The 20,085-nt window shown below is 37.3% G+C and overlaps 3 protein-coding genes across 3 annotated transcripts; 2 read left to right on the top strand and 1 right to left on the bottom strand.

The window, feature by feature from the left end:
* Positions 1–1,867: 1,867 nt before the first annotated feature.
* LOC137179541 (excitatory amino acid transporter 3-like) lies at positions 1,868–11,809 on the top strand. Its single transcript, XM_067584302.1, has 13 exons — positions 1,868–2,075; positions 3,477–3,617; positions 5,051–5,143; positions 5,607–5,718; positions 5,962–6,004; positions 6,111–6,173; positions 6,303–6,484; positions 6,897–7,004; positions 7,917–8,039; positions 8,240–8,434; positions 8,614–8,748; positions 10,636–10,752; positions 11,013–11,809. Exons 1-13 carry the CDS (start codon positions 1,961–1,963, stop codon positions 11,299–11,301), a joined length of 1,716 nt encoding a protein of 571 aa, XP_067440403.1. The 5' UTR covers positions 1,868–1,960; the 3' UTR covers positions 11,302–11,809.
* A 960-nt stretch (positions 11,810–12,769) lies between these two features.
* anapc11 (APC11 anaphase promoting complex subunit 11 homolog (yeast)) lies at positions 12,770–15,445 on the top strand. The gene is made up of 3 exons (XM_067584301.1): positions 12,770–12,931; positions 13,046–13,163; positions 15,089–15,445. The coding sequence occupies exons 2-3, from the start codon at positions 13,055–13,057 to the stop codon at positions 15,232–15,234; spliced, it is 255 nt and encodes an 84-aa protein (XP_067440402.1). The 5' UTR covers positions 12,770–12,931; positions 13,046–13,054; the 3' UTR covers positions 15,235–15,445.
* A 1,135-nt stretch (positions 15,446–16,580) lies between these two features.
* Positions 16,581–18,316, bottom strand: ppp1r27b (protein phosphatase 1, regulatory subunit 27b). The gene is made up of 3 exons (XM_067584300.1): positions 17,890–18,316; positions 17,616–17,766; positions 16,581–17,257 (listed from the first exon to the last, which is right to left on the bottom strand). The coding sequence occupies exons 1-3, from the start codon at positions 18,119–18,121 to the stop codon at positions 17,134–17,136; spliced, it is 507 nt and encodes a 168-aa protein (XP_067440401.1). The 5' UTR covers positions 18,122–18,316; the 3' UTR covers positions 16,581–17,133.
* Positions 18,317–20,085: the final 1,769 nt, after the last annotated feature.

Below are 20,085 nucleotides of genomic sequence, written 5' to 3'. Positions count from 1 at the left end.
AGAGAGAGGTGACATTGCATATTTGAGATATGACAAATTTATTTTCCATCCACCGACCCAAAACCCACCACAACAAATGAAGGCCAACTCTCAGAGTTTGGCTTATTAGTCTCCACCATTAGGCATTTATACTGCACTTTGATTATTTAACCACACATCTGCAGCACACTATTCTTTACACAGAGTATGGACTACAACAAATCTGATTTTGAAGGCCAGATCTTTAAGCCCTTTGATCCCTCCACAATTGACTCTCACAATTTTGATGTTGATCCAGACCTAGTTTTATCATTTGATGCATCTTTGTAGTTTTTATAATAAAACCCAGTTTAATATGGTATGTAATATGCCTCCTCATATATTCTCTACTTTTCATCTGAATATAAGAAGTCTCTTCAGCAGCTATGACAAATTCATTCATTATTTATCATCACACAAACATGATTTTTCTGTTATTGCCTTATCAGAAACATTGCTTACAGGGGACTCCAGAGAAATCTTTAAATTATCTAAATACAATTTAGTTCACAACATAAGAGAGAACAGATCTGGAGGTGGAGTGTCTTTGTTTATTAAAATTAGGGATGATCTCTCTCTCTGAAGTCAGGGCTGAGATTGAATCTGGGTTTTTTTTTTTTTAGAGCTCTCTGGTGTCTCTGGTGGAAATAATGTGATTGTTGGTGCCACCTGACTGTCATCAAATGAAAGTTTGTCCAGTTCTCTTCACCTGATAAACAATGAGGATAAACACTGTTACAATTTAGGAGATTTCAAACCCCTTTAAAAATAAATTAGATATTCTTACTGGGGATTTTCTCAATATTCCTTATCATAGTTACTTTTGCCCTCTTTTTCATAAATCTACACAAGTTAAAGAAAATTCAACAACTTTGATAACATCCAAACTAACTCTTTGAGCGAAGGTTTGAAATCTGGGGTCTTGTATTTAGACTTGTCAGATCATTTCCCCATATTCCAGTACTCTTTAATCGAGGTTAACATACCAAGACAATAATGCACAAAAGAGTTATGAGCAAGTCAAATATTTCTAAATTTAAAGACATGCTTGACAGTATTTCATACTTACTTACTTACTTAAACCTCTTCGTTCCCTGTGGAGCATAAGGTTGTGACTATTTGTCCCAGTTTCTGCAACAGGATGGAATCTCTACGGGGTGGAGTTGTAGTCGCATGCCCAACTTCCAACCTGGAGGACCAGGTACTGCTTTTCGTCTGGCCTTGACCCTGAATGAAACCTGCCGGGCTTGGTTGGACCTGCTGGGGATATGACCCCCGCCAGTACAGCCTTCAGAGTCATGGAGGCACACAGGCCTTCCCACCACAGCAAGGAGGCAAAACAAAGGGAAGCCAGTATTTCATGGATGATCTATATAAAGAAAATAATTCTGATTTTGCATATCAAATTTTTATGACAGTTATTAGCTTTACTTTCAATTAATGTTTTCCAATTGGCAGTCATACCAAGAAATAGAGCTTCAGTAAGCCTTGGTTTACAGTTGACTTACTGAAGCTGTTAAGGAAAAATAATAAACTGTATAGAAAATATGTCTCACTTTCTGGTTTTATTTGATATTATTATTGTTATTGTTGCTGTGGTTATTATATATATTTTGTTACTATTAGTTTGCCATAACTTTTATGTAGTGATATTATTTTCTGTAGCCTATGCTGTGAAATTTTAACATTAGGGGGAGACTGTATATTATTTGTTATCTTTGTCATTTTTGTGTATATTTTAAAATGTGCAAAACATATATACATATATATGGCGCAAAATAAAACTAAACTAAAAAATCTAAACTAGGTGAGTGACGTCATATTTGTCATAGAGTTCTATCATTAATTTTCAATTTTGAACCAAAACACAAAAAGAGCAGGACACTATTGATGCAACTGAACTCTCTAGTTTGTTTACTTTTAGCTAACAAACTGTGCGAAAATGGAGACATCTGAGGCGGATAACAATCCAGGCAGCACAGGCTGCCTGAGGGCGTGTTTGGAATATATTCTTCATCATAAATTTCTGGTTTCAAGCCTGACAGCTGTAGCGCTAGGTAAGTGATAACTGACAAGCTGTTAACGCTAGTTAACGGAAGTTTACTTAGCGTTAGCTAACAGCTAGGTTAAAGTTACTTCTGGTGGACAAAGATTGGCCAATAATACTGACTTTACATCCTGTGTAACATTACATAGAAAACTTTCATACAAGAAGTGACTGAAGTTAGAATTCATCTGAATGGAAAATGAATTATATTCAAATTATATTAACACAGATTTCAATGATAAAACCATTGAGAACTTAACTCAAACCAGTTCTTCATTGTAATAACGTAACATTTGAGGGAAATATATTAGCTGATATTAGCTTAAACAATGAATGTTTTCCAGGATACAACAGCATTAATAAGTTATGTTGTGTAATTATTGTCCGAGTTTTGATGAACATTTAAACCACAAATTCACTGTCAGTTAAAGAGGTCAGAGAGGTCAAGTTTGTAGGAGGTTAAATAAATATGTCACATTCTGTTGCCAGGCAACCAGAGCTGCTAAGTGATTTACTTCAAACTCATCAGGGTAACACCTTTTCAGCTGCCACTGCAAACGTTTCATCATACTTTATCATATCTTATATTTAATAGCTCTTACCAAACGCCACAACAGTAATTAGGTCACAGATTTGGTAACCCGTCAGATTCGGTGAGGCTACATGAAACTTCTGCATGGAAAAGACCCACAGGTTGATCTGATATTGACAGAAGAGTTAAGGACTGTACGAAAATGACAGTCCCTAATGAAGACAACCCTTGCTGAAGAGAAAGGTCTTTTATTTTTTTCGCAGCCCACATTTATATTTCATCCTCCCCTTGTGCAATAAATTGAAAGAAAGAAAGAAGGAAAGAAGGCAAGATAATGGTTGAAATAGTGGTGGGTCATTTGCTATATGTTGAGGACAATAATCTTCACTGTTTCAGGGCTATTTTTCCCATCACTGTCAAGTAGCTGATGGGACCGATATGTCGGATTTGAGAAACACAACATCTTTATGGATAACAGGGAATAAATGTTATCTTTACCAATAGTTGTTTGTAACTGTTTTGTATAGTTTTTTTCTAAGTTCAAATTGTCATTGACAGTTGGCCTATGTATAATTGAAGTTTAGTTGCATCTTTTTTCAGAAAAAGTTGCTTTTTATGTTTGCCATAATTTTGATATGTTTGCCATCCCATAACAAGGGATGAATTATGATTTATTATTGTGTGATCTCTGTTTGATTTACACCTAAAGTTTCAAGGGCCTTGCTTTCTATGAATTTCCACCATATGATTTGGGTGGCTGAAAAGATGAAAGCCCTTTTTGTGAAAAAGTTTTTGTGTTTTTTTACGTATTACATCCCTATTCTCATCCACTTAAACACTTTGTTGATTTTGTTATATTTCTTTGTTTTTGTCTTGCAGGTATTGCTCTAGGCTTCATTCTCAAGATTTGTGTCCCTATGTCTGAATTCGAACAACAATACATCAGCTTTCCAGGAGAAATGCTCATGCGGATGCTTACGGCAGTTACCGTTCCTCTCATTGTTACAAGTGTGATAACAGGTAAGCCAAAGGTATATTTCTCCTTAACTGTACATTAGGCTGCACATGTTATACACTCCACATTCATTGTAGAAGGAACATACTGGTGGTTTGGCAAGTTTAAACCCATTAACCAAAAATATTGCATAATCTACATTAAAGTTGCCCTCTTGAGTTTTCATTGTTTACCAATACAGGTTTAGCACCAAAACACATATCGTGTATCTTTCAAGCAACTCTGTGTAACTTTTGCTGAACACCAGCCACTGCTGGTCATACATTTCATTTCATACAATTCATACATGAATTGAACAAAGTTGTATTTTATTGCTCATGAATTCAGACTTTTATTTTTAAGAGGAAATGTTATTTCTTTTTTGAAACATTACATAGTCTTGCTTTAGGTATAACAATCATGACAAATACATTTCTTACCTCTTAAGTAATTTGCAAAGCCTTTGTTTTGAAAACTGCATTGTTTACCATGACTTCTCTCCCTCTTCTTACCTTCTTGTCCTAAATGTCAACTCAACTGGAACTAAAACGGTCTACTGCATATTCTTATTATAATTATCAAATACTGTATATCATTTATGTATCATTAATTATCCAGAGTAACTGGAGTATTGTCTTTGGAAAGACATCTGGGATATGTTGCCATTGAATGCCAACAAAATATTAGTTTTATCATGTGCAGGTGTTCAAATTTTACCTGCCATGACAGAAGTACACATCTATTTATTTTTTCAGTCATCTTAGCAGTGTTATGTTTCAATTTTTTTTTAAGAACAAATAAAACAAACTTTTAATGTCAAAATAGAGAGTATTGTCTGGCCGAGGCAATTGGAACAGGGGCTAGAGTACAAAGGGGATGAAACCTCAGCTCTCTATAAATTGGGGCTGTTGAATACAGAGGACGTGCTGCCTTCCTTTACATGCAAGACAACATGTTTGACAGCTGGTCGACTCTGCGCTATGTTCATTAAACACCGTCTCTGGCTGACAGGAGGCTCATATAGATACAAGCCAATAGATTTGACAGATCTGAACAGTATACTTTTTTTTTTTAAAATACAGCGCTGTGTAGTTTGTGTAGTCTAGATAGTGTTTATTGATTAGTTGCCAGGTTACAGGTATAAAAATGTTTGTAAGTTTTAACATAAATATGTTTTCATGGAAAAAATAACTAATTTGACATCAACTTATTTTTATTATTATTATTTATAAATTATTATTATTATAAATAGTATATGTAATATACAATACACTGACGTATGGTTTAAAATGGTCCTCACAGAGGTCTTAAACAACACATCTGAACTCACATATTTGAGATTTTACCTGTGTTGCCCTAACTTTCCATTACATTACAGTTTTGCCACACCCATATATCATCTTATTGATCCTTAAACCTTTCATCTGCAGACCGTACCTTATGTTGTTATTTTTTATAGGTGTTTCTGGTCTAAGTGTTGAAACCTCCAGAAGAATTGCTGGACGTGCAGCAGCATATTTTGTCTCAACCACTGTAATTTCTGTGACTATAGGTAAGACAAGTATTGTTTGGTTTGAAGAGTAACATAACACTTTATTGATATAACACATAACCTCATCTGGGCAACTCCTACTCTTTAGTTAGTATTTGGTAGTGCCAGGAGGAAGCACTAACCCTTATTCAATTTAATTAATGAATCAGTCTCATAACTGTAAGTTCTTGTCCTGCCAGTGACCTGTGTTTACTATGCTTACAGAAAACAACCAACCACAGCTTCTTAGGATATACGAAGACATTTATTAATAGCTAAACCTGAGGATACATGATAAAGCATAAGATAATAATAAGCCCTATGAATTATAATAAAATAAAATAACAAGGAAATTATTCAGGAATAGTGGCTTGAAGTGTGACTCGAGGCTAACACATTGCAACAGGGAATGCTAAAGGAAAGCTAATTCAACTCCTCTAAAGAAATTATCTTCTTACGTTCAACCCTGGATTATGTGTTGTAGGATTAATCTTGGTACTATCGGTCCAGCCTGGGATTGCTTATGCTGTTAAAAAAGGTGAAACAGAGGATGAGGAGTCCTTTTCCACTCTCGATGCCTTGTTGGATCTAGTGAGGTAAGAAAGTGTATGTTCTGACAACCAGGTTTCTCTACTTATTCATGTTGCAATCTCCAGTTCAGCAATGTTTAGTTCAGTCAGTACCATTTCTGGGAGTGCTGGAACATGTTTGTCTTAAGCAGAAATGATTCTGTACATCAAATGCTCTATAAAGTTACAAAGATTTGGTCGCATTTCTTATGTTGTTGGTCAACATTTACAAGCTTACTGATAGTGTGACTTTTTAAAAATTGTTTGTAGAAACATGGTGCCACAAAACCTCATTCAGGCTTGCTTCCGACAGGTATGTTTCTCATTCAGATACACAATATACTAATCATTTCCTTGCATTCCATGAAGAAGACATTGTAGTATTTATGATGTGACTACTGATCAATTTTTTATCATAGTATAAGACAGAGAGGGTGGAGTTTGAATCTGAAACAGATGAGCAAAATTCTAGTCTGGAAATGGTAAGTGTGTTTCCCTCGTCTCTATGAAGACTGATCTTTGAAGTTTTCATTTGCTGTAACAATCTTTGATACATTGAGTTGTTGTGTTGTATACATGGACCATTATATTTAATGAGTGCCTTATTACAGAATGCCACAGAAGTGCGACTGGTGGGCCACTATGTGGAAGGAGCCAATACATTAGGCCTGATTGTCTGGTCTTTTATTTTTGGCCTGATCCTCAACAGGATGGGAGAAAAAGGGGAAGTACTTGTGGATGTCCTTACTGTCCTCAACGAGGCCACAAAACGCATGGTCAACTTGATACTGGGGTAAAGTGAAACAACATAGGCAAAATATATGGCACTCTTTCTCCATAATTTAAAATATTTCAAATACAGTCCATACTCCACAGTGTGAAGTCAGTGTTGATGCTAAAATACTGAATGCAATGTAAATATTGGGTATTCTCTGCTCACAGTATTTCCATTAGAATAGTAAAATTGTCTTTCAACACAACATAGCACTATCTGTTACTGTTCTACCTCTGGTAGACTTGTGCTCTAAAGGGGTTTCACATCATTTTTCAAGTTTTGATGTCCAACAGTATGTATTCTTTATCACATTTGATTTATTCATTTTCCTCATAACATAACATAATTTTTTTACAGTCATCATCAAACTTCATTAACTAAGTCACTTAAGTATTCCCTTCACTTTTTCACACCATTGTTTTCTTTCCAGCTACTTGCCATTTGGAGTGTTGTTCTTGATTGCAAGCCATGTTGTTGAAGTTCATGACTGGGAAACTACCTTTAAACTTGGAAAGTTCATGGTAGTGGTTGTTGTTGGGTACGTTAACCTTCACTCTTATTGCGCTGTTGCCAAAATGGTACTTTGATTCTACATTTAGCGACATCTCTGCCCTTCATAGCAACTAATGGGTGAGAGCAGGAGGCTATGGCCAGTATATTCACTTTCAAAGTCATCTGCCCATTGCTATGTTTTATGAGAACAGGTAATACTGCCCATAAAGTCCCAATCTAAATGTGAATCAAATGGTAGATCTGCCCAACAAAAATCTAAACAGAGGACTGGAACCTACTAATACTCTCAAATTGATTTACTGGTATTTTAGTGCAGGGATTCAACAATTGTTATTTATGATTTCTGGCCCTTTAAAAGGTTGCAACAGTGATGAAAAAAGGCCTTTTTTATGATCAGACTATAAGCCACACAAAAACATAAAGACTGGTCCTTTAAAGTAAGTCTATTCAACTTTTTAAAGATTAAACAAATTCCTCTTACAAATGAAAAGTTTAATTCATCAAAAAAACTAGAAGTCTATATGGACTGTAGGTAGACATTACTTTTCTCTACTTGTTTTATTATTAGTATTATGTTATAATATCATATTTTAGCATGAGCATTATCAGTGGCAGCTGTTTAGCAAGTTAAATAGGTTACCTACTCTGTGTTGTGAGTTACAAAGCAATATCTAGGTAAAGTTTGCTTACATTAGCCACCAAACATACCAGACCAAATAAGACTGTAGCAGCAAAATTCCTGCATGTAATGAACTGAGAAATTATAAGTTTCACTGCTTATGATTTCAGCTTTACCTTTTTAAGAGGAGGGACGTGTTATTTCTTCTTTCAAAAGTTACATGGTCTCACTTTAAATCTAGCAGAGCATTGTGAATGTAAACTCTTGCTGTTGTCAGTAATTGTATTTGATATAATCAGTATTTACTGTGTGTTTCAGGCTTATAATACATGGAGTGATAGTTTTACCTGGGATCTATTTCCTGTGTGTGAGAAGAAACCCTTTTTCTGTCATCAGAGGGGTTTCTTCTGCCTTACTGACTGCACTGGTCATCTCATCCAGGTAAGGTTACTTAACAGTAAAGTGTCTTAGAGAGCTGTGTGTTCTCAGTGTTTTCTTGACCACAGCTTATTTTTTCATTCATAATCAGAACTGTCCAAGCCAAGTGGACAAGAGCAGTTAACATATTTAAGATGGTTTAAATTGATATTTTTTTCAATCATTGAATTGTGCACTTACAAAGTATGCATCGTGTCTCTAAGCTCTGCCACACTGCCGCTCACTTTCCGATGTTGTGAGGAAAAACTCATGATCGACAAAAGAGTCACTCGCTTCATGCTGCCCATTGGAACCAACATCAACATGGACGGAACTGCCCTTTATGAAGTGGTCGCAGCAGTTTTCATTGCCCAACTCAACCACATCCATCTGGACTTAAGCCAGTTATTAACACTTTCGTAAGTCACTCTCCATGTTCTATTGGAAATCAAAGAAAAATCATGAAAAAGCAATGTTAAGATTCATTAAAAGTGTATAATATGGAACCTTTAAGAAGAAGTGGCTTAAAAAATGGATGTTGTGGTTTGTATTATTCTCCTCAAAAACCCACTAAAGAGTCTTTGTGTTTGATCTGCAGTGTGACATCAGCAGTGTCCAGCATAGGAGCAGCAGGGATCCCAGCTACAGGAGCAGTGACCACTCTCTTTGTTTTGACATCCATTGGTTTACCTGCAAAAGAAGCTTCCATTCTGGTGGTTGTAGAATGGCTCCTGTAAGTTTAACTTGTAGTTAAATAGATGACTGCAGCTGCTCTCTCTGCATCTGGATTAAATCCTTTGCTATGTTTGTGTGTAAAATCCATCCTAAATTCTCAGTAACTACTTGCTAGTTTCAAGCTAAGTCTGGGATTAAGGGATTTATTAAATTGGGCTGCACCATTAAAACTTAAGAAATGAAACTTTAGTAATGTGTGAATTGGTTGCTGGGAAACATCCGTAGTCCAATCAAAAACCGTGTAGACAGAAAGACACTGCAGCATCACAAAGTAATATAACTTTCACGTAACTGTTTTAAGTCAAACAGTTTTATGATACATTAAACTTAATAGCCATCCTTTGTAGGTATTACATGATTTAATTTGCGTATGCATAGGTGGATAAATCTGTGTTTCATGCAGTTTAAAATGAGTGGAAAATGCCTGATTATGCTTATCTTACTTATTGTATTTGGGTCAGTTACTCTATAGTTACTCTATAAGTAGCATTTTTTTTATCTGCCCGGTTCATATCACACATTATTAAACAGCATAGTTTGATCATTTTCATATTAACCTCTTTTATTTCCTCCATCTAAACAAGCAAGCTAACATAAGTTTAATTGGTTAGTTCAGTTGGCAGGAAACAGTTACATCTGGCAGTTATTGTGTGTAATACAATGGGATCATCGCTACCATCTCATTGGCAGGGAGGTTCCCTGCGTATTGCATAATATGGATGGCAAGAAATATACTTTCTGTGTAAGAACTAGATTGCAGTGGTGGAAAGTAACTAAGTACTCAAGTACTTGTACTTTACTTGAGTATTTCCATGTGATTCTACATTTACTTCCACTCCACTACATTTCAGAGGGAAATATTGTACTTTCTACTCCACTACATTTATTTAACAGCTTTAGTTACTTTTCAGATGAAGTTTTGACACAATGGATAATATGACAAGCTTTTAAAATACAACTCATTGTTAAAGATGAAACCAGTGGTTTCCAACCTTTTTGGCTTTTGACGTCTTACAAAAAGCAGTGTGTAGTCGGGGTCACATTTCAGATGTCTATGAGTTGTTAACATCTCCATCAAATAGTGATTTTTCCTTCTAAACTTCTCAGGTTTCATTTCAAGAAATGTTCAAATTATCCAATATTTCACCAAAAATCAAAGATTAGAAAAAAACTCCAAAAACTGAAAACAGGTTTGTGTATCAGAACTTTTTTTTTTCTTCTTTCCTCTCCCATTAATCATCACACGACCCCTCAGATTTATCTGGTGAGCCTTTGAAGGGACCAGACCCCTAGGTTGGGAATCACTGGACTAAACTAGCTAACTGTATAAGGTAGTTGAAACTAGCTCCACCTCCAGCAGCTACAACAGTAACGTGCTGCTCTAACACTGATGCTTCAGTATTAATAATCTAATGATGTCATATATAATAATATAACAGTCAGAGGGGCCAAACCACTACTTTTACTGCAATACTTTAACTACATCAAGCTCATAATACTTATTACTTTTACTTAAGTAGGATTTTTCATGCAGGACTTTAACTTGTAATGGAGTATTTCTACATTGTTGTTTTGATACTTTTACTTAAGTGAAGGATCTGAATACTTCTTACACCACTGCTAGACTGTGTGGTGCAACCTGTTTTAAGTTAGTGATCCGTAAATCTCAATTTAGTAGAAACTGTTCTACTAAATTGAATTTAGAAAGTTTTTCAATTTAGAAAAACATTATAATAAGGCTAAGTTTGAACTTATGAGCAGCTGGTGCAACCACCTCCTGAGTAGTAGGAGGAAAAATTAGAAGTAATTAACATACTGAAAAAAATACAGTTTAATCAGCATACAGCCTCTCCTTTTATAATTTGGTGTTGTTTGTGCCTTTCAGAGATCGCTGCAACACTGTTCTTAATGTCATGGGAGACTGCATTGGTGTGGCAATCGTTAGCCATATGTCGAGAAAAGAACTGGAAGAATTGGACGAGCATGGACGGAAAATTACAAGGTAAAACTGTTGATGGTCTCAATTGTTGTTTTTTTTTATTTTCAGTTACATTTGCTGAAAAGATTGGGTTTGCCAGTGTTTATTCCAAGGAGAAATACTCAATACACACTAGTAGCACTTTTTGAATATGTGAGCAGAGTAGAGCAGCAGAAATCTGCTCACAGACCAAATCTAATATGCTGATCCTTAAACACATCTACATGTCAGAGCAACAATTTGTCTCACACCATTGATGACCGTGCTATACTTTGTCTGGATAGGGTACATGACAGTGATACTGACAGCGGCACCCCGGACGAGATCCAGGTTAACATCAGCAGACAGGACTCTGATGACATCTTGTACCTACCCCAGGACAGTGATGCATTTGAGCACTTCCAGGATGCGGACGAGCCCAGTGAGGATTCTGGTCTTCAGATTCTATGCATCCCTGCAGAATACCTGTCACTCCATGACAGTGATGCTGAGGGCTGCAGCCCAGGCGAGATCCAGGTTCACATTAGCAGCCAATACTCTGATGATGACAACAGTGATGATGAGTACATTTAGTGTCAGCTCAGCCTGAACAGGGACTGGGCATCAACAGAGGAAACAATGCAGATTGTCTTATGTCTTTAATTTGTTATTATTTGACTTGTTTGGTATCACATTCATTTGATTTTGTGTTTTGTGTTAGTGATGTAGTTGTCTATGGTAGATTTATACATTGTAGTAATAGATGCAGTTACTGAATTGAATTGAACTGAATTCAATTTATCTTAAGTGTATTGATGTAACAGATGTATTGTAGTTAGTGAATTGAATTTAATTGATGTAATATTTGTAGTATTTGATGTAGTATATGTAGAATTGAATTGAACTGAACTCAGTTGAATAGAATCACACTGAATTGATATGATATAGTTATTAAATTGAACTGAATTGATGTAACAGGTAGTTATGGAGTTGATGTAGCAGGTGTAGTTATTGAATCCAATTGAATTGAATTGATGTAATAGTTGAGTTCAGCTAGATTTATTTTGGTATTTATTGGTAAATAAACATTAAAGATGCTGCAGTCGTGTGTTTTAATAAATGAGAGGATAGGCAACATCTCCATTTAAATACAGAGGTATTTCTATTCTATTCACCACCAAAAAAGAAGAGAAAGGACCTTCTGTCTTAATATTTTAAAATTATTGTTAAATCAGAACAGTGAAGGAAATGTCAATCTGAAACTATTCTTCTAATTCTGCTATAGTACGGGGCGTGTCTGTTGGGGGTTGAGGTTGAGATGCTGTGTTTACTGCGTTGAGTATTTCTGTTTCCGAAGCATAATTCAGCTAGAAAAAAGACATCAAACTGACAACATATTTGGGGTTATGCATATTTAAAATTTGTGTAAAAGGCATTCCAACATTAATGTAGGCCTACAATTATTGTATACAGCCAAGACTGTGAGGATACAACCAACTTTCAACTTAGACCCCTGTGCTCATTTCTATAGCTAGAAATGAAACAAAGTGAACAGTGGGGTAACATGTTACTTTAAGTCCCCCTATTCAGCATTTATATCTTTATCTTAGCCCAAATAAACATTCTAACTATTGATAATATGTAGTTTATTATTTCCCAGAAGCAGGGCAATCTTTAAATTTGAGGTGTAACTCATTCAAACATGTCCAGACAGTCCAGCATTACTTGTTTTCTTGCAGTAAATAAATCGGACTGCTAACATTCAGTGCTGTTGTTGTTTATTAGAGGAGTTTTATCAGTCACGATAAGTTGATTTGGTTTACCATATAAATATTTTCTGATTTTATCCTGCCAACCCCTTTCTTTGGAAGTATGTGTGTACTGCAGTTTTTGTATGTGCCAAAAGGCTGCTAAAGCGATAAATATGTACCTCAAATGACTTCTTTCTTCAAATAAAGTCATTAAAAACAGTTATTTATCAGTTATTTGCGCTCCAGCAGCTTTTACCTACACTGACTGTAGAGGGCAGCGTTTCACCTCCCAGCATGCAGCCTGCCGCAATTCCAATAGAAGAAGAAGAAAAAGGAGCGTTTCTCCCGGGCTGGTAAAGCATAAGCTGCTAGTTGTTGACTTCTAACATCAAACTAGACATAAAATGATTTGTTGTTTACAAAGAAACATCAAAACGTAACTCGTGTTGGATATCTGAAGGAGAGGCCGCCCAGTAAGTGAACTAATATCTCTAAACAGTTAGTTAACTGCAGAAGTTGGTTGTCAACAGTAAGTTAGCTCACATGCTAACTTATGTGTGATGATGAATGTTTTGTGCTCCTGTCAGACTCAGAGGATGAAGGTGAAGATCCGGCATTGGAGCGGAGTGGCGTCCTGGTTGTGGGTGGCCAATGATGAAAACTGTGGGATCTGCAGGATGCCGTTCAATGGCTGCTGCCCAGACTGTGAGTAACCAAGCCAGCCTTAAAGCTTCATGGATAACTGTTAATGCTAAAGATGGTACAGCTGACAAAGTGTTGTGTATTATGTGTCTGCAGCAGCTGTTCAGTGCTGTTTTCTAGACCAATGTAAGCATATCAGCATTAGAATGATGCAAACATCCCTAAAGTAAAGAGATTAACTAAAATATACAATCAGTATTGTGGTAAAACATTCAGTAATGCTTTCAAACAGTAACTAATTCTCTTAAAGTTTTCAGTGGTCATTTTCTGAAAGATTAAGTCGTATAAATAACAATGATAACGAAATGACGACGCTGAAGTTGGCTTCTGATTCCGAGGGAATGGAAACATAAAAATAATATTTAGTTATATTTAGTTAGACATCGTAGCAAAAAGCCTGTTTGAACCCACTTTCAGATTTATGAGACCTGTATTTTGCTTATGAAAACAGAACAAAAATGGGCGATTTCACAGCTTTTTCCCATTCAGGCCAGGTTCATATCAAAAACCACTAGATTAGATAGACTAGTCCAGATTTGACAGTTTATAGTGGTTTTTGATATGAACCTGGTCTAATGTGGTCTGAATGGAAAGGGGGGGGGGCAGAAACAGAATCAGCTGCTAAATATCATTAATTATGTTTCCCTTAACTTCAGCATTGTGAAGAACTGGGCAGGAGTCAGTATTTGAAATGATGCAGAATCAGAATGACTTAAAAAACATTTTATTTATTGAATATGCAGTTTTGCTGTAAAGATACACAATGAAGTCTAGAGCCTGACTTTACACTACAGAACATCTTATATTTATACAAGGGAAATGGGGAAACTGTCCCATTTTATATGGAGCAGTTGGTCCAGGTGTATCTGTGGAATGAAGAAGTTCACCTCCATGAAGAACTGCCCGTCAAGTCTCAAAACACAGTAATGAAATTCATGTGTGTGTGTAATGAGAGATGTGTCCAATCAGGCAACAACTACTGAAACTTAAGGTACAATAAAAAGTTACTTCTTTAACAATTTGACATTTTGTTCAGTATATGGAAACACTTTTGTGTGCGCAATAATATCACTGAAGCAAGCAGAAAAACTAAAAAAAAGATAGGGGAGGAAACAGAGTTTGGACTTTTAGCTACTTAAAATAAAAATATCAGGTGTGTAGAAGAACACTTATCATTACCGTTAAATCCTGATCAATTCTGTCAGCGTGTTGGGAGATTTATATCATTAAAGAAGTTACAGCTGCTTGTGCCTCGTGCGTAAATGCGCACAGAACTGCTCTTAACGTAAAGACGCATTTATCATTTCAGCTGCTGTGAGATGCTGCGGGGATTTAATAAACTCAAAGAAAGAGTTAAAACACAGCCGCTCGTAGGCAACAAACAGAACCTCAGTATTACAGGCCTGTTCAATGACACGTGACATTAATTAGTAAGATTCAGACAATAATCCAACCTTTTACAGACCTGCCTGCTCTGAAGCAAACTAATAGTTGTATGTTGACCAACATTTCAGTGGACTAGATGGGAAATACTACAGAGAAGGCAAAACTAAAGTGGATTTGTGACTTTGGAGAGACCTCTGCTAATCAAAGCCATGCAAACTTTGTCTTTTTGCATTCTCTGCAGTCGACCAATCTCAGAGCTGAAATGTGGAGAAAACTTTGAAACACTGGAGGCAGCAGCTCAATGTAACTTGCTCCCCATCCCTCTGACGCAGAGTTCCACTCTGTTACATGTAAACACCAGGACCAAATATATTCAAAATATTAGAGGCTGAAGCCCAAAACGATCGTCCCTAACAACGCCTTATGAATCTCATATTAATGGTTAACATCCTTTATCTCTCACATTACACTGAAATAAGACATCTCAAACACAACACCACCCTCTCTTGAGTGTGAGTTTCAATATTAAACTTGTTCTGCAGGTAAAGTGCCTGGGGACGACTGCCCGCTGGTCTGGGGTCAGTGCTCCCACTGTTTCCACATGCACTGCATCTTGAAATGGCTGAACTCACAGCAGGTGCAGCAGCAGTGCCCCATGTGCCGACAGGAGTGGAAGTTCAAAGAATGAAGCTGTGGAGGCGGTGGTGCAGCTGTGCACCCACAGAGACTCAGAGAGAAAGGAGCGCTTACACAGGCCTCTTCATGGATGTTGTTTTTGTATCAGCTGTAAATAACTATGTTTTTTTTTTTTACTTCTACTTCTCATCTAATTCAGTGGACACAGAACATATTCTGTCAACAGAATTACTGATTAAATAAATTAAAAAAATAACATATAACTTGTAGTGTATGCCTCTTGCTTTTCATGATGCATGTGAGTGACAGTGTTTCATCAGTGTGGTTGATTGCATGCAGCTCTGTGCTGGTGGTTTTGAAGCATATGACCTGAATTTCAGTGTGCTGCTCACTGATTCTGACTTTAATCCCTCTTGATGAGATTAACCCGATTGTTTTGTGTTTCCAGTAATGACTCTCAAGAGGCACAAGAAGGTAGTTTATATCAGAGCTAAAACTTTCCATCGAAATGGGATTGGAGATGTTTATATGTTTATTCCTTTTGGCATATATTTCTATTCAGAAATTATAACTTTAAAGTTATATTTATTGATTGTTTTTGGCCATTCTGGACCAGCAGAACAAGGTGAAGACACGACATTGACATATTTTCACCTTATAAAGTTAGGGCAACGTGTTGGCAAACACGTTTACACATCCAGTGGACACAGAGCAACACTGGCATTAGTCATAGTCACGTTTCTGTCCACCTGATTTATCTTTACAGCTTTGTTTTGATCTCCACCAACTGAAAAACTAAAACCAGAGCAAAATATCTGTATTTTTAGCTGCTAAATGCTCACTAGTTTCACCAGCTATTTGCTAACTTTGTGACCTGTTTGGTGCTGAGTAGGTAGCATTTAGTGGGTTTGTGGAGCTTTTTTTGTTGAAAACAGTCGCCTGCTGCTGGAGACAAGGTTGATAGGAAAAAAAAAGTTAAAAGAGGCTAAGAGGATGAGGTGAAATGCAGAACTGGGTGACATTTCTCTGTGGGTTTGACATTAAGAGTGATCTCTCACTTTACACGTTGAAATAAAAAAAAAATTAATTACTATTACTACATTTTTAGCAGTCCTGCTATCAACAAAACATAGCTGGTCCTGGTAAACTGCATGATTTTGACACTGTTATATGTTCTGTACCAAAAGCTTTTGCTTTAGAGATCCTTTTGAGGATCAACATTCTGAAACCAACACATTTTGCCGATAGGTCATGATGACCCCAATAAAGGTTGTAGACTGAATGTGTTGGTTTTGACTATCTTCATCTTTTAGATGGTACCATGTTCATTGCAGTGCTTTGATCAGTTTTGATCTTCAACTGCTGTAAAATGAAGGAAATGGTAGACAAACTGAAAACTATTTTCTAATAACTTTATTTTAAAAAAACAGTATAAAAATAATATACAAACAACAAATTAATACAGATACCTAAATGTTATCAGGAGGCAAGAATAAAAAAACACTGGGTTTATAACTTCTGATTGACTGTAAGCAAATTTGCTAATAAGCTGGTCAACACAAACCTGTTTACACTTTGCCTGACCTCATACAGAGGTGCTAATGACCTGAGCAGCAACAATTTCAAGTTTCACAACATACAGAAGTCCTCCTAATTCCAGCGACATGCCACATAAAATCAACAGCTGAAAATCAAATGTTTCATTCAATTCACTGCAGTGTAAAAAAGATCTGAGGCTGTAAATCTGTTAAGCTGGAGACAACTCCACTCAACCAGCTCTGCCAGCCCTCCTTCCGCCAGACATCCACAGTCCTCGACCTCCAGAAACGAGGCCGCTCACAAAATCAGGATGCTGGATTGACGTGGCCTTTTCTGTCCATTTCTGCAGTCAGAAACAGTCAACTGGGCAGTAGGTTTGAAATGAGTGTGCGGCTTCAAAAGCCAGGTGTTCTCAGTCATCGACAGCTACGCCGAAGAGCTCCAGCAGCTCCTGGTTCTCCGGGTCGATGAGGTCAGCTGGCCTCTCCCCGCAGTCGTTCTCGAGCTCAGGGTCAGCGCCCAGCGAGAGAAGGTAGCTGAAAGAAACAAACAACATAACCTGGCTTAGTAAAAGAGATTGAATCTTGCTGGTTTGCCACATTGGTAAACTCAATGCGAGTTTCTGCCATACTTCAGCGTCAGGGAGGTCAGTGAGGTGCAAGAATGCAGCATATCCTCCAGCTTCTCTTACCTCTGTGGCATATGAGAGCTATGGAGCCAATGCATGTGTGTGTTGGTATGTGCTTTCAAAGTGTCAACATGTAATGTCATACCTCCTACTGGCTACGTTTTGAGAGAAAGTAGAATAAACAGCAGCAAACCTTTGTTTCCCCACAGTGTTGGCTTTAAACTGAAATAGAGCTTTGACTGGTTTGTGTGGGACTAGATGCTCACCGTGCAATATGTGGGAAGCCGTCGCTGCAGGCCATGTGCAGTGGGGTCCATCCCTCCTCGTCTCTCTGGTGGATATCTGCTCCGTAGTTGACCAGCAGCTTCACACACTCCAGGTTCCCCGACAGGACGGCCTCGTGGATGGCAGCCATGCCTGCACAGAAAGAGCAGTGAGAATTCAGCCTCAGCAGCAGCAAACAATAATATTTGTAGTTTAAGAGTAAGATCTTTAACTGCATAAGCATTTCCCAGATCAGAATGTTTCATGGTATCTCACCAGAGTGGTAGATGGTGTCCAGGCTGACTCTTCTGGCTCGGATGAAAAGTCCAATCCTCTCCAACTCGCCGTGTCGGACATAGTCCTGGAAAACGATGTCATTGGGGAAGTGCACATTGCGGATGGGCTTCAGAGAAGAAGAGGAGCTCTTGCAGCTGACTGGGACGCCACAGTCCTCAGTGTAAGCCTTGATTCTCATGCTCTTGGAAACGGGGCACTCGTAGTACTTCATCCTGGTCAGACTTCTTAGTTCTTGCAGAAAAACTGGTGAATTCCAGCAACAAGATTACAACAATTAACAAAAATGAGAGCAGATTCTTCTTTCTTCCTGCAGAGAGATCAAGTAGTTCCTCTCAGTGTGGCTCTCCAGCTGTCTGTCTAGTGTGTCAACTGTGATGCTGTTCCTCTGAAGACCAGGCCTCCCTGTGGATCCTTTATACTCTCTGTCAGGCTATTTTAGGATGTGACACCTCACAGATCTCAGTGGCGAGATTTGGAAGATGAGTCGCCCTCTCGGGTCAGGGCCCTCCCACTAAGTCTGTCACAAGCCAAGTTCAGCCAGTAACCTCTGGCTCTGTTTTCAATCCCACATACCCAGATGCTGCCCACTCAAGATAGTGGTGACATCCCAGCAGCAGAGAGGTAGGGGGAGGCTGGAGGTTTCTAGTAAACACCATAGAGGATAAAAGTGGTTTACTGCTGGAGTGTGTTGCTGCCAACTGCAGGGGAATGCAGGGGTGAGATGTCATGTGAAGGCTGCTGACCATTAACTGCAATGACACTGACATAAACAATCTAGAAAGGCTGCTGTCTTCACAGTCATACACTATCTTAATCACTTATGTGTGACACAGGATGGGTAATGATCATTTCCACATGACATTAGTTTACGTAATCCTTTCTCTGAGTGACAGAGTAGTGTATGCTTTATAAATACTGCCATTTTTACTGAAAAAAAACCCTTGATTAATCTATTAGTTGATTCACAGATGATTATTTAGCAACAGATTCATTGTCTTAAGTTCTGTTTCATTCAAAAATTCTTTCCAGCTTCTCAAATGTGAAGATTTTCTCTGTTTATTATCACGATGAATTGAATTTTGGGGGGTTTTGAGTTTTGGCTAAAAAAAAAGGTCATTTTTCACAATTTCCTGATATAGTTAGTTCCAGTTAGTTTCAAATAGTTAGTTTCATCTTATTTTCATTGTCACGTCCCACAAAACAAGTCAAGAGTGTGAAAAAAAAATGTTGGAAACGGTTTTGTTGCTTCCGTTGAGGATACTGAGGTCATGCCTTCTGTATTTGTTCTGAGAATTTGGGGGTTTTAGCAACCCTGCGTGGGCGGGGGGAGCGTGAAACATGGGGGTGGGGGGAAACCTCACACAGCAGGTATTTTTAGACTCATATTTAACTTTTACAACAATGTGGATTTAGAGACCTTCCTTTTGGTGTACATTAATAGATAATACAACAGTGGTGGGAAAAGTATTGAGATATTTTACGTAAAAGTATCAATACAACAGTTAAAAATACTTCACTAAGTGGTATATTTGGTAAAAGTACATAAATAGTAAAATGAAGTTGAAGTGTCAAAAGTAAAAGTACTCATTATGCAAAATGGCACCATTCATAGTGTCACATTATTGTGTGTATATACATACAGTATACATATTTATTATTGGGATACCATGACTAATGCAATAACATGGCAGCATTTTAATGTCGTGACATTTGACATTTTATATGTACTGTTGGGTAGTTTGATCTATCAATATGTATCTTATTTCATAAACTGACATGTTTTACTCATCTATTATCTATAATGCTTATCCTGTTTTATTACATATATATATATATATGTTAGGTTTTACACTTAGCATCTTAATATGTACTAGAATAAAAAGTTAAATATTTCCTTCTGAAGTGTAGTGGAATAGAAGTATAACATTGCATAAAATGGAAATTTGCAAGTGAAGTACAGATACAGTACTCAAGTACATGTAGTTATGTTACATTCCACCACTGGATGTGAGTATCTGTTGCTCGTTGCTTGCTGTTGTTTTTTAAGATGCCACTTGATAGTTACTCTGCTCAGAGTAATTGTTGAGCCAGTTTGGACATAGATGTTGAGAGTTCATTGGTCTCTAACTGGTGCTACACTGTTTGAGTGTCACAGGTAGATTCTTCATTCTTTTG

This window comes from Thunnus thynnus, chromosome 3, assembly GCF_963924715.1.
Source record: "Thunnus thynnus chromosome 3, fThuThy2.1, whole genome shotgun sequence".
Classification (NCBI taxonomy): Eukaryota; Metazoa; Chordata; class Actinopteri; order Scombriformes; family Scombridae; genus Thunnus; species Thunnus thynnus.
Note: the sequence above shows the minus strand (reverse complement) of the source record. Positions and strands in the feature narration are given on the sequence as shown.

Coding starts and splice junctions, on each gene's coding strand:
- LOC137179541 (XM_067584302.1), top strand. CDS start 1,961: ATGGAGACATCTGAGGCGGATAACAATCCAGGCAGCACAGGCTGCCTG. Junction 5,144..5,606: donor TGTAATTTCTGTGACTATAG/GTAAGACAAGTA, acceptor TATGTGTTGTAG/GATTAATCTTGGTACTATCG. Junction 10,753..11,012: donor CATGGACGGAAAATTACAAG/GTAAAACTGTTG, acceptor TTGTCTGGATAG/GGTACATGACAGTGATACTG.
- anapc11 (XM_067584301.1), top strand. CDS start 13,055: ATGAAGGTGAAGATCCGGCATTGGAGCGGAGTGGCGTCCTGGTTGTGG. Junction 13,164..15,088: donor CAATGGCTGCTGCCCAGACT/GTGAGTAACCAA, acceptor CTTGTTCTGCAG/GTAAAGTGCCTGGGGACGAC.
- ppp1r27b (XM_067584300.1), bottom strand. CDS start 18,121: ATGAAGTACTACGAGTGCCCCGTTTCCAAGAGCATGAGAATCAAGGCT. Junction 17,767..17,889: donor GGACACCATCTACCACTCTG/GTGAGATACCAT, acceptor CTTTCTGTGCAG/GCATGGCTGCCATCCACGAG. Junction 17,258..17,615: donor GGCTTCCCACATATTGCACG/GTGAGCATCTAG, acceptor TGTTTCTTTCAG/CTACCTTCTCTCGCTGGGCG.